Source organism: Pistacia vera, unplaced genomic scaffold (assembly GCF_008641045.1).
Source record: "Pistacia vera cultivar Batoury unplaced genomic scaffold, PisVer_v2 Contig433, whole genome shotgun sequence".
Taxonomy (NCBI): domain Eukaryota; kingdom Viridiplantae; phylum Streptophyta; class Magnoliopsida; order Sapindales; family Anacardiaceae; genus Pistacia; species Pistacia vera.
In genome coordinates, this window is record NW_022196261.1 from 1,105,429 (window position 1) to 1,123,480 (window position 18,052).

Below are 18,052 nucleotides of genomic sequence, written 5' to 3' on the forward strand. Positions count from 1 at the left end.
ACATGTTTATATGGAACATTATTAATTATTATGAACCTAACCCCACAAGACTTAGATTATTTACGTATCTGCATATAACGCCCTGTCTCCTTCTTCAATAGTAGAGTGTTGGTTACAGGCTGTAAACAATGCCATTGCCAGCCTATATCTATGGAAATCATGAAATGGGTATATATATAATTTCTTCACCTCTTGTTTAGGGCTACAATATTATGAAATCACCGCAGAAAGATAAAGCATTTAATATTTGTGTTCCAAACTTTTAAGTGTTTTAAGTACAACAGTCTATAGGTTTATATGAATATATTGAAACCATTGTATATGCTCTTTCCCTCAGGTCCCCCACATCTTTCTTTCAATACATTTTCATGCCTTTTTCTCTCTCAATATTTATTTATATATTTATTCATCCCTCGCTTTACAATCATTTCTATTTTTATTTAGAATGAATAAATAAATAATATGAGAAATATGGGGAGAAATTGGTTGGCTGAAGAGGAGAGGAAGTGTGAATAAGAGAAATGAACATGATTAACGTGAAAGAGAGATAAACTTTTGTTTGAGTTTTGTGTCAACTCAACTGTCTTTTACAACTTACCATCTTCTATCTTGCGAGAAGCTCATGACATTAATGGTTGCGCTATTCTTCACGTCATCCTTACAATCAGGGACGAAGCAAAAATTTTAATTTGTACCCTTCTACTATATTCCGTTTATTTTATTTTATTTTATTTTTCTCAAATCTCAAATGTATATGCTTTTAATGTATTAAAAAGTTTATTTCTTTGCTCCCACTGAAACAAAATCCTGACAATACTTAAATTAATTTGGTTTTAGGAGGAACATGTGATGTGATGATGATCATGATCATGATAATTGGGAAGAAGTGTTGAGTTGGTTGTAATGTACTGAGAGTGATTACGTGGGTAAAGGAATGGGAATATAAAGATTGGAAACGAAAACGAGAACAATGTTTTCATTTCATCACTCTTTCTGGCTTCTTCCCCCCACACCGTCCACCAAGCCATACTCATCATTTCTTTTTCTCTTTTTTCTTTCTTAGCTTTTAGTGTGCAGTGGATATATGTTTTTTGTATTCTGAAAAAACAGATTAAATGAATTTGTAATGGGTAAACTAGGTCACGAGAATACAAGGTATTGATCTGACAGTCAAGAAGGTTTGTTCATTTCATTCACTTCTTAGGTTCAAACCACCTTGACTTACCTTGAAACATTGAGTTTGTATGATGTTCAATGGATCTTGAAAATTAGTCGAGATGTGCACAAACTAACCTAAACACTCCCATCATTAAAAAAAAAAAAAAAAAATTAGGCAACGAGTCCCATCACATTTATCACTCATGCGTACAAAATCCATGAGGATTATTACCTATCTATCTAGATTCTTATTTATGTTTTTTTTTTTTTTTTTGGAATTAATTACATTAACCCTTATCTATGGAGAAACATAAATTAGACAATCTCTTTACAATTTAATTTTATCTTAAAAGTCCCGGAAGTGATTTTGAGCCCCTATCTTATCTATGAACATCTCCATTATTAAATACACCTCTTTATATATATATATATATATAATAATAATAATAATAATAAATTCTAAACTCTATGTAATACCGAAAATAGTTTTTAAGCTTAATTAGCCTTTTCGTTTACACCCATTTTCTCCAATTTTAATCTTTTTAGATTTTTGCTAACATTTTTTTCCCCAATTTTAAATTTGAAACTTATTTTCTCTTTTCGTTTACACCCATTTTCTCCAATTTTAATCTTTTTAGATTTTTGCTTACATTTTTTTCCCCAATTTTAAATTTGAAACTTATTTTCTCTTCTTCATATTCATATTCATTTCCTTATGTGATTACCTTCACCATAATTCATTATAAAAAATTAGAATTAGAGCTTTTGTAAGAATTAAAGGTTAAAAATTTTAAAAATGAAATAAAGTATGAGTATTGGTAATCCAATGACTAAGAAATTGCTTGATGGCATTAAAATAACTAACTCTTAACTTTTCTTTTTTCATTCAAATCCGTTGGATTATATTGAATCAACGGTCGTGAATTTGTGTCAAAAAAATTGTATTACAATAGTCTAACCCATCTTCATTAAGGTTAAATTTGTCAAAACAAAATAAAAATAAAAATAGAGATACTTTAAATTGGAAAGAGGCTAAAAATCATTTCCCTAAAAATTCCGGGCTTTTTCTTTGTTTAAGAGCAGCGAATTTTCTTGGAAAGCCACAGGAGCCTAGATTTGGTTTGTTCGACCCAAGCCCAGAAAAGTCATCATGGGCCTGCAAAACCCTTTTTCCGATGTTATTTTTCTATTGAGCCACGTAATAATCAGTTAAGATTTTTATTAAATATATAAAGGATTTTTATTATTTATTTACTCAAGAAGACAAGATTGAACCATAAAAGGAAACCTCAGTTGATTTTACTTTCTCACAAATACACACAAGAATCATATAATGAGAAACATGTAATATAATTCCATTCCTTCAGTTGATTTTACTTTCTCCCTAATAAACACAAGAATCATATAATGAGAAGACAATAATACAAATCTAAACAACAGATGAGCAATCTGAGGTTTCACTTAACTATCTTGACCAAATCTTTTTCTTATTATCCCTCTCCTTAATTCCTGCAACCTGATCTTTGTTAATTCTCTTGTGAATGGGGGGTCCTTGAGTAGTGGTGACTGGCTTTGTTGTTCTCACCAGCCTTGCAACTCTGGGAGGATCAGATTTCCTTTTCTTGTTATCATATAAAGAAGTTGGTGCCGCGGCATTGTTCTCTGTCTCTCCACTCCTGGACTGTCGTTTCTTTCGAGTCTCATAGAGATAATCATTTCCTTTTGGCAATACAGAACCGTGGCTCATTGGCCGCTTAATTGAGTTAGAACTCCTTAGAATACGAATATCAATTTCACTCATCACCTCATCATCTCTCTTACAAGTTTTGCCTTCAGTAGGAGTGGCTCTTATCAGCTCAGCAAATTCATGAGACAGCCTGCTCTGCAATTGTTGCTCTTGCTCCCTCAACTTGTCCTCAACCTCCTTAATCTGTCATATCATGCAGAATATTTGTTAGTCAATAATGGCAAGCAGTTCAGAAGATCATCAAATTCCCCTCCCGTTGTTAAATCTCTCTAAGTTAATATAATTCTACTTAGTCAGTGGCAGCTAAAAGTTAACAAGATTTTTTGTGCAACTGGAGGAGGTGGAAGGAGGGTATGGCTCACAATTTCAAGACTTCAACAAAATGAGATGGTTTCCTGGTTCTATCATATGAAAGATATCCTTGTTAAATCAATAGAAATGAGCCAACAATATCACTCTGAATAAAGGCTTCACCTTTTGGCGAAGCACAAAGGACTCTGTGCTCTGCTCTTCCTGCGCTTTTAATTTTGTCTCAAGCTCCTTGATCTGGAGAAGTAGTAAACAAAAGGTAAAGATAAATATAGTTTCTCCAACTTTCCATTTGCTCATAAATAGATTAAAAATTAGCATTGAGGAGTAAATCTTGCCGACCTTATTTTGAAGGATAAGAGAATGAGATTGGGACTCCTGTTCTTGCTCTTTCAGCTTATTCTCAAGATCTTTGATCTGTTCAGAGTCAAAAAATAGTAAAGCAGTTGTTTAACAATAATGTAATTGGCTAGAAAAGAATTTTAAAGTCAATCTTTGAAGCTTTGACACAATGATTTCCAAGAACATGAAAAACAGAACACTAAGGTAAGTTTTGATCACGAACCTTCATTTGGAAAGTCGCAGACTCTGATTGTTGTCGTTCTCTAAGCTTGGCTTCTAGCTCTTTGATCTTTGCAGAAAATAGTAAAATGTCGATTATAATTCCAGTTAGCCATGAACAAAAGAGTAAAAAATATCCATTATAATATAAGTGAAAAAGCTACCTTTATTTGGAGATTACTGCAAAGCTCTTCTTTGCCCTTCAATCTATCTGAAAGTTGTGAGAATTGCTTCTCCGACTGGCTGTGCAAGTTTGACTTCAACACAAGCTGGCCTTCAAGTTCTTTGATCTTCTCCTGTTGGTTTTTATAAGTTTGATCCTTGCCTTTGGCCCTGTTCTCCAGGTTCTGTAAATTCTCTTCTAGCTTCCTTAAAGATTCCTCCTTGGATCTTGATTCTTGTCTAGCTTTTTCAAGCTTTACAGGAAGAAAATTAATGGTTAAAATCAAATGCTCAAATTATTATCAGCTAAAAGAGATTCTGAAATTAGCACAAGTATATATGACGTCAGTTAAAAATCTTGAGAGAAATTACCATCACTTTCATTTTTTGAAGCTCAGTTGTATCTATCTGCTTCTTTGTAGGACCTAACTCAATCCCTCGAACTCGAGTGGCAAAATTTAATGAACTCAAGGTCTCACTCAAGTCCTTCTCGGAAGGGCTGATTTGTACAAACATTAAAGTTTTGGAGTCACCCCCTGCAACACATACAAATTGATATCAATATGAGTGACTAACCAAGATTGAACATTTAAGTCCTCCCATGAAATCAAAATAGACACACTCTGAATGATATCTACCTAATGAATCTTGTAGTAGATGTGTCAACTTAGAGTTCCTGAAATGAAAAGCAGATATAATTAAGATTAAAAACAGGTTCTGATGGGATGATCCATAGGCAAGCAAGACGTAATGCAGACCTGTATGGAATGTGACTACTTTTAGTTGCTAAAGCGTATATGACATCTCCAAGTGCTGAAAGTGATCTATTAATATTTTGAGCTTCCTTGAGTCTCTCTCCTTGCACATCAGTTCTTGCAAGTCGCTCACTGCCAGCCAAATCCACAAGCCAAAGTTTGCTATTGGTGCACTCACCATTGATTAAGTTCTTTGCTCTTACCATTATGCACAGCATGCTGTTTGAAAATGTTAAAAATTTTAGGTCAATCATTGATGAGATATTCAATAAATAACTTAGTAGAATCACATCACATGTTTAAGAAAATTGACCAAAAAAAAAAAAAAAAAAAAGAGGTTGGAGCTTAGTACCAATGAGATCGGCTGCTATGCTCATTCACATTATTGGATCCAACAGCTCTTGCATTACTTCCAGCCTGCAGAACATTCCAGGCTTCCCTAGTGCTGTTAACCCGAGCTTCCAAAATTCCTGGAACATGATGTGAACCTCCAGAAGATTGCTTTACCTCCAACCTAGAAATACCCAGAAAAGAAAAGTCAATGGGCATTTTGTTGTCAGAAAAATTTATAACTGCTAGCCAAGTCATTTTTAAGCCAACTTCAAAATGTTAATTATGCTTCCCAAAGTTTACTAGAACAGTTTAGTTTTTTTCTATCATTACGCAGGAAAATGAAAGAAATAGAAAATTTACTTCTTTGATGATGGTGATGTAGCTAACAGGTCTCTGATCTGCTCATTGTAGACTTCAAGCACACTAACAGATATATTGTAAGTAAAAGTTTCACTCCTTTCCTTGGTAATTTCAAACAATTGATCAAGAGTCCTGTAATTGACTCCTCTATTCTGCTCAGTACCCTCCATCGTAAATGTCTTCCCTGTCCCTGTTTGTCCATAAGCAAATATACAAACATTGTACCCATCTAGCACCGAAGTCACCATTGGTGAAGCATCCGCAAACACATCAACTGTTAAGGCAAAAACAAAACTCCAGCTCAATACGCACTTCTCAAAGTTAAAATGCTTACATCATATCAATCAATCAATAGTGATATATAAATACCTTTACATCATATCAATCAATCAATAGTGATATATAAATACCTTGACTATCTTTTGGTGTGTACACTCGGTCAAATTTGAATGTCTTTTTTGTGGAACCACCATTTAAAATCCCAAGGTCTCCATCTTTCGCTGCATCGAAGTCTAAAACTGTTGCACATCCAGCAGATATATCATCCTTATTCTGTGGACGGCAGCGACAGAAAACCCTGATATTTCCTGATATTCAACAAACATTTAAGTGCCTTCTAGTCAAAATACTCAACATATACTAGAGCAGATGAATCACTACTACAAGGGGAAAAACATGCCTTTCGTCTCCTGAATTTGGTTATAAAGCTCCTTTCTCTTGGCTTGCTCTTCCACGTACTTCATTTTAAAATCCTCACACTGTGCAACTGCAGTCCAAACTCATGAGTGTGTATAAGACAAAGTGTAATTCAAATACCAACCAACTTATTGTGTAATCAAACCTACCCAATGCCTGAACTCCAGTGACCATTTTATTCAACTCGGGTATTGAATCCGCACAGTCATGTGCTTCGCGAGAGAGTTGAGAATGTTCTTGCTTCATCCTCTGCACAAACATCAATTACAATAATTCATGGTAACCAAGTATCACAAACAAATAACGATAATTTGATATGTGCTCCTGAATAATCTTCATTACGAACCTTTACTTTTTCTTGTAATTCATTGACTGCTGCTGACCAATACTTTTTATCACGTTCATATCTGCTGGTAATAGTCCTCAAACCTTCAGTTTGTTTCCCAACAGTTTGATCTAGCAGAAAAAATGAAAAATATCAGAAATTTTCCGACCTAGAATAGCATAATGCCAATAAAAACAATTAATGGTGATTCCTTTCTGATTAGACCGGACTAAAATTATAGAAAACCATCAATCCGTCATGAAAACATTAAACACGCAATAATTAACACTTGGGAGTTCGGACACATGTTATACTTGTATACAATATATTCCGCAAACTAAAACTCTACTCATAATTTATTTAAACTTTACAAGAGCCTATCAGGAAGTAAATTGCATCCACCATTTTACTAAACAGATAAATGAAAAGTTTTGTTGTCAAGAATAATTTTAAGGGTTAATTGCGTTAGCTAACAGCAACAAAGAAAGAGAGGAAGTCCATCAACTGGCTTCTGTTCTACTAAAAAGGTAAGGAATATATACTTTCATAATTACCTAGAGTCAGTGTTTGAAAGATTTTATTGTCGAGTTCCATCCTAACCTTCTCCAGCTGCTCATTTGCTTGAGTCAGTGACATCCACGCTTCATGGCATTCATTTGTCTTAAGCTGGCACTGCTTAGTGAGCTCTTGTATCTTCTTCTCGTACTTATCTGTAGCTTTTACTCGCATAAGTTTCTTCTGCAAGCCATAAAAACAATGAGCTAATAAGCGGCAAGTTAATATCTCAACATTACAACACTTCACATCAGTTGCATCTGACCTGAGCTGAAGACACTTCCATCTCGGCAGCACAGCTGTTACATTTAAGATATTCATGTGACACCCGAGGAACTGTACCCAATTTGCAGGTGAGGTACATTAGAAGTTGCTTCAATATGTACATATATTATACTTGTCTCCCCAAATCATGAATTAAAACAACAAACTAAAACTCATGGTACCTGACACCTCTGCCGCTTTCCTTATGCAAATTCCACAAACCGCTGGGCTTCCATTAACCCCTTCAAATCTTATATGAATTACTCCTTCCTCCTTTACAGAGACCTTGGTGTCAACTAGTTGCAACGGTTTATTTGCTCCAACAATGGAGAAAACATCAAAATCAGATAGGACCTGCAATCATCCCTAAATAATGAATATTTAGGTACATCAAACAAAAGAAACGAATAATGAAGTGATTTTTGCATAATAACTTGCCTTCTCTTCCTGCACAAATACATTGAATACTCTCATTCCCTTAGGTCCATTGATGTTTATAATCTCCGCGAAATGCAGATCAACAACGTAGTCCCCAGGAGGAAGATTATTGAACCTATAATAAAAATTCCCTAATCGTGCCGACTTGTATAGGAATGGATAATCTCCGGCCTCAATTATATTCTCATCCGTTCGTAAAACATTTCCTCCTTCGAAATACTTATCACCCACAATCTTCATACTAGATTCTGCTTCATTTGAGCCGTCACCTCCAGCATTTACAAACATCACAACTTCATCTGGTTAAAGGAAGCATAACAAATATATAAATTACTTGCCCATTGAAATTATTTAGAAAGATTAACCCAAATTTTTGCCGCTAATTTTGTTTCTAAAATAATTGTTTTTTTTAACTAAGCCAACATTCTGGGTCTGACAACCAGAAATTAAGGAACAGTTTTTCATATATTTTCTAGCAAGCATTTTCTCAGCAAATAAACAGGTGTAATTTCAATAAGAGAAGACAAAACCTGGAAAGCAGTAAAGACTAACCTGTACAACTAGATCTTGTAAACCCAGTTGGAATTAGTCTTGAATCAGAGTCACAAAGCATCGAATCAACCAAAGAATCTTCATTTTCATCTTCGTCCATAGCAGAAGCTTTATTTTCTTGATTCAAAATCAAAATTTTCTCCCAATCAAAAAGATTATTTGAACTCAGGGCTTCCGGGTCTTGATGAACAGTGTTTAATTGAATATTTTCCATGAAAATACTAGGGTTTGAGTGCTTGGAAACTGGGAAAACTTTAGATTTAAAGAGAGAAGCTTTTCTTTAGTTTTGCTTAAAGCAAGAAAGTGATTGAAGAAGAGGAAAGTGGCGTGGGGGGATGAGTTAAAGAATGTTCAAATTTGAATTCTATACGACCGTTATAAAAACTTAACCGTTATTGAAGAGAGTCAACAAGCTTACTTAGGTAACAAATTAAACCAAAAAGTAAAAGTAATTATACAAATTACAAACTTTTTGTATATTATAGTAATTTTATACGTAAAAAGTTGTGTTAATAATTATTTTTGTCCATTATTAATTTTATGTTATTATAATTCCAAACTAAAAATATAATTTATTAGCCCCGCCTTCACACTAAATTATAAGGTTACTATCCTTCCCCATGCCAAACTTCTAGTTTTTTTTAAGAGACACCCTGAAAATTATAAAATAGAATTATTTACTAATCACGTTTAAAAATCGAAAATATGAATCTTAAAGGGGTAAATTTTTTATTTTATATTTAAAACATTCGGTTTTTTTTTTTTTTTTTTTTTTTTTTTTTTTTTTTTTTTTTTTTTAATGATCCCGTCTAAGATGTAATGTATTTGCTTCATTTAGAAAGTACTAAAACCCATTATAATTATTAAAAAAAAAATCCCCTTAAAATATGTTAAATATTCTATTACAAATATAAAAAAACTGCTAATAAAGTTATTTAATACTCTCTTAACTTTTTTTTTTTTTTTAAATTAAATTTCATCAGAAGAAAAGAAAAAATATATAAAGACCATAAAATCTTGGCCAACCTACCTAAAGACATACTGTGAGTTAGGTGCAAAAAAAATCAAGTAATCTAAAAGACTATTATCAAAAAGCTAACTAGGCAAGAGCCTATACAAAACCAAATGTCCACTCTCCTCTTGTTATGCAATCTTAATACCAAGATTGTGAACCCCTGGAGCACAAACGAACTAGCCCACACAAAGCAACAGAAGCCAACGAAAAAGATCAAAAACAAAGAAACGGCTCCTCCCACAAGACAAGCCCCTAGCCCTAGGTGAGGAACCAGAAAAAAAATGTCAAAGACAAGAAATACAAAGACAACAACTCGGCATTTCAATCTTCACTAGCAAGCGGACCAAAACAACATCACGGGGGCATCAATCAATTAGACCGTGGGGTGGGTAAGATTTGAAAATGGACCTTGGAAGGCCCCCATCATCCATCAAGCGCCTATTATTGAAAGTAACCTTAAACTTTTTAAGCTCAATGACTTTTTCTCTAACTACGCACTTTATAAAGTCTATAATAAAATTAATCAATAATATTAGATGTACAAATAAATCTTATAAAAATTTGTGTACAAACTGATGTGACATAAAATGAATGAATGAATGAATATAAAAAGTCAAACTCATCATATTTACTCTTCCATTTATTTTGTGTAACATCAATTTATACACAAATCTTTATAAGACTTGTTTGTACACGTAACATTACTCAAAAATTAATATCTCTACATTCACCCCCAAACATCCTATTATTTCTCTCCCTCCAAAACCAATAAAACGTGGCTCCCAAGTGTGTGTGTGTCTTCATTTTGAAAGTTCTCACAAACAAAAAGATAATTCACTTATAAAATCTCCTAAACCTATTACCTCATAACAAAAAGGAAAAACAAATTAAGACAATTATTTTTCATTAAAAAATTCTGAGGGCCTTTTTTTTTTAATTATTTTTGCACTATCTTATCTCTATCCTATAAAAAATACACATTTGTTTCCCTATTATGAAAACATATTCTATTTTATTCAATTATTTTTAAAACTCCTATGTTTGTTAATTTAACTAAACACAAAAAAAAAAAAAAAAAAAAGTTTAGAAATTGACAAAAACACTCTCACCCACCCACATTCGCTAGATTCTGACACCACTGTCAGAAAGTGGCTGAAATATGATATAATGGTGCACTACCGGCTGAATTTAGCCGGTAGTGGCTAGTAGTGCGTCGATCTAGAGTTTTTCGGCCAAATCCACTGTTGATTTAGCTGGAAAAGGTCAGATCTACAGCCAATGATCTGATCGTTGATGGCTAAATCTTTGGCCGTAGTTGGTTGTTAACAACGGTTAAGATATAATCATCGTTGACTATCAAACATGGTTGTCGACATTTAATAGGTGGTGGGGAGTGTTTTTGTTAATTTTCAATATTTTATTGTACCGGTGCTTAGTAAATTAACAAACCTAGGGGAATATTTTTGTTAATTTTCAAATCATATCTTGTAATAACTACCAAACTCTTATTTTTTCAAAAATGTTATTAAAAAAAAAACACGCCCTAAATTATTTTGCGAAACAGAAAGATATTTTCACTTATAGACTACTGACACGTCATTAAATACAACAAGCCAAAAATAAGTACACAACAGGATATCGCTTCCCCTTTTGATTAAGGGGACACTCTTCTCAATAAACATCGAAATGCCAGAACTGCCATTCACGCACGAGGTTTGCATCAATGGTCTATTTTCAACAATGCGCCACTCGCATCCCATGGCCGTCTGCACACTCTCCCTTGAAACTCAAATTTATTTCTTATGCTTATTTAAATATATCTTGACTCTTAAGAGATTGAAATTTAAGGACATTATGATTTTTAAAGTTTAATTTTATAAATCTCTGAGTAAATAATAATTAAATATTTTTCTCTAGATATCAATATTAAATTCACTTAACTACTTAATTATTCTTATACTGTTTGTTTTAACATAAAAAAATTAACAATAAGATAATTTTTATTATTTTTCTAATTTATAAAAAATCATTATTGTTATTTAATTATATCTAAAAGATTATTATTATTAACCTTAATAATAAGAGATAATTGATAAAACCCTAGGCTTCGTTTGGTTGGATTTTGGGAATACTACTTTTAGTATTCCCAAAAAAGTTAAACAGTAAAATACCCAAAAACTCACAATATTATTCAACTTTATTCAACATTTTTTAAACCCCCTAAATTTGTTAATTCAATTAAATACCCCTAAATATTTTTAATGTTTTTGTTACGGCGACTCCAGCCACCCTCCGGCGGTGGTGGCCGGCTGTCCGTATTTGAGGGTGGATTGGGGGTGTTTTTGTTAACTTTTAATATTTTATTATAAGGGGTGTTTTGTAAAAAAACAAATATAGGGGTATTTTATAATTTGTAAATCCTACATCGTAATACCCGTCCAATTCAACTTTTTTTTTAACTTTTTTCAAAAAACTTTTCCCAAAAACACAAAATTGTGAACCAAACGGAACCCTAGTATGTTTGCCTTTTTACAGATAGCACAGAGAAAAAACCTAAATACACATAGCCCCCATTCCGTCAATAACGGTTAAAAAAATCTGTTAGTTGTTAAAGTGACTATTTTACCCTTTAACCAAAATATAACAAATTGCTGTAAAGTAATTAAATTAAAGATATAAAGTTATATTTATAAAATTTTCTTTTTCACCCCATATACTTTTCCTATTAAACCCAAAATATTCTTTTTAATTTATTCTTTTAAATTTTCTTTCCATCCAAACATAAACTTCATCACCAAACAAACCCAACAATACATCTCAAATTTTTTCTTAAACCAATTCAATCAAAGAATTATCAAACATTAAATTCACAACAATCCATCACAATTTCTTTGCAAAACTCAATCCAATCAAACAAAATGCCAAAAATCCATCACATTTTTTTTTTTCCAAAACTTAATCAAATTAAATAATCTCAACAATCCATCACAACTTTTTTTTCCAAAACTCAACCCAATCAAACAAAATCCCAACCCATCACAATTTTTTTTTTCCAAAACTCAATCCAATCGCACAATCCCAACAATCTATCACAATTTTTTTTTTTTCCAAAGTTCAATCCAATCAAACAATCCCAACACTCCATCACATTTTTTTTTTCCCCAAAAAACTCAATCCAATAGAAAATTATCAACATTCAAACTTTAAAAAGTTAATAACCCAAACTCCTAATAGATCAAATATATTTAATCCAAAAACTGAAAAAATAAAATAATTGTGGTTGGTGTTCAATGCCCGCTCGATCTGGCCACCCGACCTGGAGTAGCGGCGGCCAGATCGTGGCCGCCCGATCTGGGCACTGCTGGGCCGGATTCCGGTGAGTGAATAGGGAGGAGGAAAAAGGAAGAGAAAGAGAAAAAGAAAGAAAAGAGAGAGGAAGGAGAAGAAAGAAGGAGAAAGAAAATGAGAGAGGAAGGAGAAGAAAGAAGAAGAAAAGAATGAGACGAGGGAAACGGACACAGAAAAATGGGAGGAGGAAAAAGAAAAAAGAAAAATATTTGTATGGTTTTGTGGAAAGTATATTTAAATATCAAAAATACCCTTAATAGGTTTATTATTACTCTTATTAAATATAAAAAATACCTTATTAATGGTTAAAGTCAACGTTCAAAATTAACGGAGGGGTTATGTGTAATTAGATTTTTTCTACAATTATCCCTAATAATAATGACGAAAGAATGGCAGCCGGCAAGACACTGTTAACTTACGTGGGTTAATGAAAGCGCACACGCACAGAAGTGCGTGGTCTGAAAGTGAAAGTGGAAGTCGGGAAGAGTGAGGCGTCCCGGTAAATAAAAAACGAGTGGGCGTCCCGATCCTTTCCTTGGATTGCCGAAACCTTCAAATTTCCCTCACTTTCTCAGTTTACCATTTTTATACAAGGCAACTCATTTACTTTGCAAATTCATTTTCTTTTAATTTAATTATTTCTCACCATTAAAATTATTGTAGTTTCACCCTTTTCGGTATGTATTAGTTGGCTTTATCCATGCAATTTTTTTTTTCTTTTTTAATTGTTACCTTTCATTATATTTGATTCTCATCGATTTACCTACAAATTTTTGATGTTTTCACTTCAATTTCTTGTTTGTTTTCAGGTCATGTAAGCCTAAAACTTTGGGCCTCTAATTGTTGTTTTCACTTTACCGTGATATGATCAGGTAAAATCTTTTGCATTTACATTGCTAATCTTTTTCTGTTGCAAATTGAATTCTGATTTTGGAAATAATTCTTTTTACTAGGTTTTTTTAATTAGGTTTTCAGTTTGTTACTATTCTGGTGGTTTCTTATGCCCATTTCGCTAAAATTGATTTCCTGTGCTCTTGAAGAGCTTAAAATTTTGAAATTTTATTGGTTTTGAAGGAACATTGACAGTTAAGTATGAATTGTGAAACTTACTGCATTTGCAGTGCATTTGAGATGCCCTGTTGATGAGACATTAGAATTTAGAAGAGAAAGATATTTCGCTTTTATATTTGAGATGGATTCGTGGAAATATTTAATGTGTGTTTGCATAAGTGTTTGCCTAAACTGAGTGGTGTCAAGCATATATTTGTCCTTGTGTTTAATCCTTTGGGGAATTGCTGTTTGCACATCTTGTACTATTTGTTGGGACATGTCACTCATCTTTGGATAAAATAAACATTTAATCATTTGGCTGTAATTGATTTGATGAGTTCATTTCTTTTTGGGCCGATGAAGAATTTAATAACATTGGCTTTTAAGCATTGTGCTTGGTGTTGTTAGTTGGTAATGGTGTGAGTATCTGATGTTGGAAGATCTTTTTTATTTCTTATTAATTCTGCTAAACGGATTGTGAAAGTTCTTTCGAATTTGAGTTTTAGCATAGAACATGTTAGAATATTTTCACAGATTCTGAGTTTGTCTGCTGAAAAAGAAAAAAAACTGTTCTGATGCTATGTTTCATGGAAGGTATATTTTGACAAAAGAAGGAACCTGAATACATATGGATTCATTACAAACCTAAGTGGAATTTTTTCAAAAGCAGAATCATGGAATATGTATGTGATGTACAATAGAGCTTTAAGAAACTATCTAAAAATGATTATGATGATGTCTTGGCAAGTTTTGTGCACAAGAGGTTCATTAAGACATCATTGGAAACCTAAGTGGAAAGTTCAAAATCGACTATCTTGGAAAACATTCACGTGTGTGAATAGCTTTAAGGAAAGTCTTTGTGTGAAAAAAATTTTGAAGATCAACAAGGGAAAACCTAGCTGTTTAGACTATGAACTTCACAGTATCATGGTTCTTTGGTCAACTTAGTGCTCAATGAGGAATTAAAGAGAAACTTGGACCAAAAAGATAGAGTTCTCATATTACTGAACAATATGATAAGATTATGTAAAAAAATTTGCCGGAACTTAAAATTTTAAAAGATATAGTGGTGTTATTTCATTCAATTAAAAATAATTCTCAGATGATGGTTAATTGGTCATGGTAAAAAAAAAAAAAAAAAAATAGTTTATGCAGGAATTAGGAGGTTTGGTTCCATGTCGAAACACTAGGGTGTCCTATATTGAGGTTGTTATGATCTCCATTAGACGTGGGTCCTACTGTTGTGGAAACTTTGAAGGGATGATTGCTGTTATAGAGAGGTGCTCATATGGTTTCATTGGTTAAGGTGAAACTCTTCTTCACAAAAAAAAAAAAAAAAAAAAAAAAAAAAAAAAAAAAAAAAAAAAATTCCTTTGATCTAATCGAATGTCTCTCATATAAATGGAGTTTGCTTCTTTCTCCCTTTTGATTGTAGAGTTTCTGTTGGAAATTTTATTTCAAGTGACAAGTGGCCTACAAAGATAAGCTTAGGTAGTGGACATGATTTTCATGGGGAATCAGATATAGGAGCTTAATGGAAAGAAATGGGGAGTCGAAGATAGGGCTTTACACATTAAAACTCTACTAAATATGCATACAGTACTTGCCATATATTAAACACACTTGAAAGCTAAGGATTGGATTTTCATGGTTGTCTAGGCTGCCCTCCCCCTTTCTGCTTAGCAAATATCTTCAATCATGCATGTGGAGTGATGTTTAAAGTCATTTATGATACACAAAATGATTAGGGTGTTGGAATCTTTTCTAGCAAGACATGAGTGCTATATTATTTAAAAAAATAAGTATACAATACAATAAAATCAAATAATTAAGCTTCAGTGTAAATTAGGATGTAAGTGTTTGATACTTTTTTTTTTTTTTTTTTTTTTTTTTTGTGTCCGATACAAACTTATTTTTTAAACTATACCATAGCTTCATTTTGGTAATCTTTTTGCTTTCAGTAATGGGAACTCAAGTTCAGACAGAGCTTACAGAACAGAAAAAGATGCTTCCTCCTCCACCTGCAACTTTCAAGATCGAGAAGATCTCATCAAGCATGTTCGTGACTTTGGTGCTAATCAAGGATATGTAGTGACCATAAAAAGTCTAGGAAGGATAGGAGAGTAATTCTTGGTTGTGACAGAGGAGGTGTCTATCGTAATAGGCGTAAAATTGATGAAAGTAAACGCAAAAGGAAAGCATGCTCCGGCTTATAAACTGCCCTTTTGAAAGCATAGGTAGAAAGGAAGATGAATGGGTGCTCACCATAAAAAATGGAGACCACAACCATGATCCTTTAAAAGACATGTCAGAGCATCCTTATAGTCGCCGTTTTTCTGAGGAAGAGGTGAAGCAAATCAAAGTAATGACTGAAGCTGGTATAAAACCGCGTCAAGTGCTGAAGGCTCTCAAGCAAAGCAATCCAGGCTGCAGTACCACCAAGACATTTGTACAACCTGAAAGCTAAAATTCGTCAAGGAAATATATCAGGTCTGACCCCAACCCAAGCTTTTTGAGATGAAATAGTCATGTGTTGGCTAAGATGGGTGGTGCATTGTCACTGTAGGGAATTCATATGGATTGCATGGCAGTTAATTGGCAATAATTTTAGAATTACCCGGATCTTTTCTTGGCATTCCAAATAATAGAAGAAATGCCCTTTTGTTTTTTTCAATTTATTTATAAGATGGAGTTAAAATGCTCAGATGGACCAAACTAGTGGGGCGTACTTATTTGGTCTGAAGTTCATATGCTTCCAGTTCTCTTCTCTAGGGTCCAATTTGTTGTATTGGCAATTTAGATTTATGCTAATCTTTATTAAGAAGAGTTTTTCTAGTAAGTTGCACTGTGATATACTGGACTTTGAGTAATAAACTTGCATGTGCATAAGAGTTGAGTTTCATTAAAAATGTTCAGTTTGAGATTTTTCACTCGGTCAGGCTGAAAACATTTATTAGTCTATGCATCTTCTATGTTCTCAGTGGGAGAAAAGATCTTGAAAATAAGGGTGTCAGCTTTGTTACTTTTTCACTTGTTGAGGCAAACATTTATTAATCGATGTATCTTATATGCTCTCAGTGAGGAATTGCTCTTGAAAATAAGGGTGTTGACTCCATTACTTCTCAACAATACTTTTCATGAGTAAAATAATGTATGTTGTGCAGAGAATAGTTTCAAGTCCTGGAGACCTAATAGATCTTTTCCTGTGAACACAAGCACTACTTCCTCTGGGGAGTCATTAAAGCAAGACCGCAATCTGGTAACTGTTGATATAGAATGAGAAAAAAGAAATGATGTCAATAAGTGTATTTTTTCCTGAAATCAACTTTTTCTTCATACAGATTTTTTTTTTTCATTATTGTTATTAGTTTCTCTCTCTTCCTGTCTGGTATTTGTTTGTTTTTGTCTCTCTTTGATAAAGTTTTGAAGATTATAACTTAAATTAAAATTAATGTAGTTGAAGGTTCCTAATTTTATTGGAGGGAAATCCGTGTATTCGCAAGGATGTGCAAGCATGGATGTAATAAATCCTGTAAGTGTATAAAGTGAATATGGTTGCATTTTTTTTAGGGAATCGTTATATCATTGTTTTTTTAAATTTGTTAATAGGACCTACTCGTTTTGTTTAGGCAACTCAAGAGGTTGTTTCTGAAGTTCCTTTTACTACATATGAGGAGTTTAAAGATGCAGTGAATGCAGCTAAGCAAGCTTTAACATCATGGAAAAACACACCCGTTACTACTCGTCAACACATCATGTTCAAGCTCCAAGAGCTCATCCACAGAGACATTGTAAGTGCAGCAGAAGTTTTCCTTCTAATTACCTGTTTCTATCTTAATTTTTTCTTGAGTTTCATTTTTTATGTGACAAAAAATTTCAGGACAAGCTTGCCATGAATATTACCTTAGAGCAGGGCAAGACTTTAAAGAGTGCCCGTGCTGATGTGTTATGTGGTTTAGGTACTGTTTACGTATGGTTCTTATTGTCCATCAGCTGAGTTGATTGATAATAGTCTGATCCTCATTTTATCTAGATTAATTTCCTTGCTTTCTCATTTTGGTTGCAGAGGTGGTTGAGCATGCTTGTGCAATGACAACTCTTCAAATGGGGGAGTTTGTTCCTAATGCGTCTAATGGCATTGATACATACTGCATTAGAGAACCTCTTGGTGTTTGTGCTGGGATATGTCCCTTCAACTTTTCGGCAATGATTCCCTTGTGGGTATGTTTGTGTTGCTTCCTGGTTTGTTTTTTAGTGCTTTTACCTCTTAATAACTGAAGATGTTTTGGTCAGGATTTTGGTTGCAAGTTTTGAAACTCATTATGTTTTATTGGGAAACAATTTATCCAAAAAGCTAAAGCATATAAGAAAGGTCCAACAATAACTCTAAGACAACCCTTACATGAAAATTTTAGTCAATGGAC

General features: G+C 33.3%; 1 protein-coding gene and 1 pseudogene across 1 annotated transcript; one reads left to right on the plus strand and one right to left on the minus strand.

Annotated features, from left to right (window-relative positions):
• Positions 1 to 2,427: 2,427 nt before the first annotated feature.
• On the minus strand, positions 2,428 to 8,532 carry LOC116143863 (kinesin-like protein KIN-14R). The gene is made up of 19 exons (XM_031429313.1): positions 8,216 to 8,532; positions 7,664 to 7,962; positions 7,408 to 7,579; positions 7,227 to 7,297; positions 6,961 to 7,144; positions 6,428 to 6,537; positions 6,231 to 6,330; positions 6,065 to 6,151; positions 5,796 to 5,972; positions 5,386 to 5,659; positions 5,045 to 5,206; positions 4,696 to 4,911; positions 4,576 to 4,613; positions 4,310 to 4,473; positions 3,940 to 4,191; positions 3,780 to 3,845; positions 3,557 to 3,631; positions 3,380 to 3,451; positions 2,428 to 3,088 (listed from the first exon to the last, which is right to left on the minus strand). The coding sequence occupies exons 1-19, from the start codon at positions 8,427 to 8,429 to the stop codon at positions 2,624 to 2,626; spliced, it is 3,198 nt and encodes a 1,065-aa protein (XP_031285173.1). The 5' UTR covers positions 8,430 to 8,532; the 3' UTR covers positions 2,428 to 2,623.
• Positions 8,533 to 12,997: 4,465 nt separating this feature from the next.
• On the plus strand, positions 12,998 to 17,942 carry LOC116143882 (annotated as a pseudogene).
• The last annotated feature ends 110 nt before the right edge of the window (positions 17,943 to 18,052 follow it).

Coding starts and splice junctions, on each gene's coding strand:
- LOC116143863 (XM_031429313.1), bottom strand. CDS start 8,429: ATGGAAAATATTCAATTAAACACTGTTCATCAAGACCCGGAAGCCCTG. Junction 6,152..6,230: donor CACTGGAGTTCAGGCATTGG/GTAGGTTTGATT, acceptor TTTGGACTGCAG/TTGCACAGTGTGAGGATTTT. Junction 5,660..5,795: donor CACACCAAAAGATAGTCAAG/GTATTTATATAT, acceptor TTGCCTTAACAG/TTGATGTGTTTGCGGATGCT.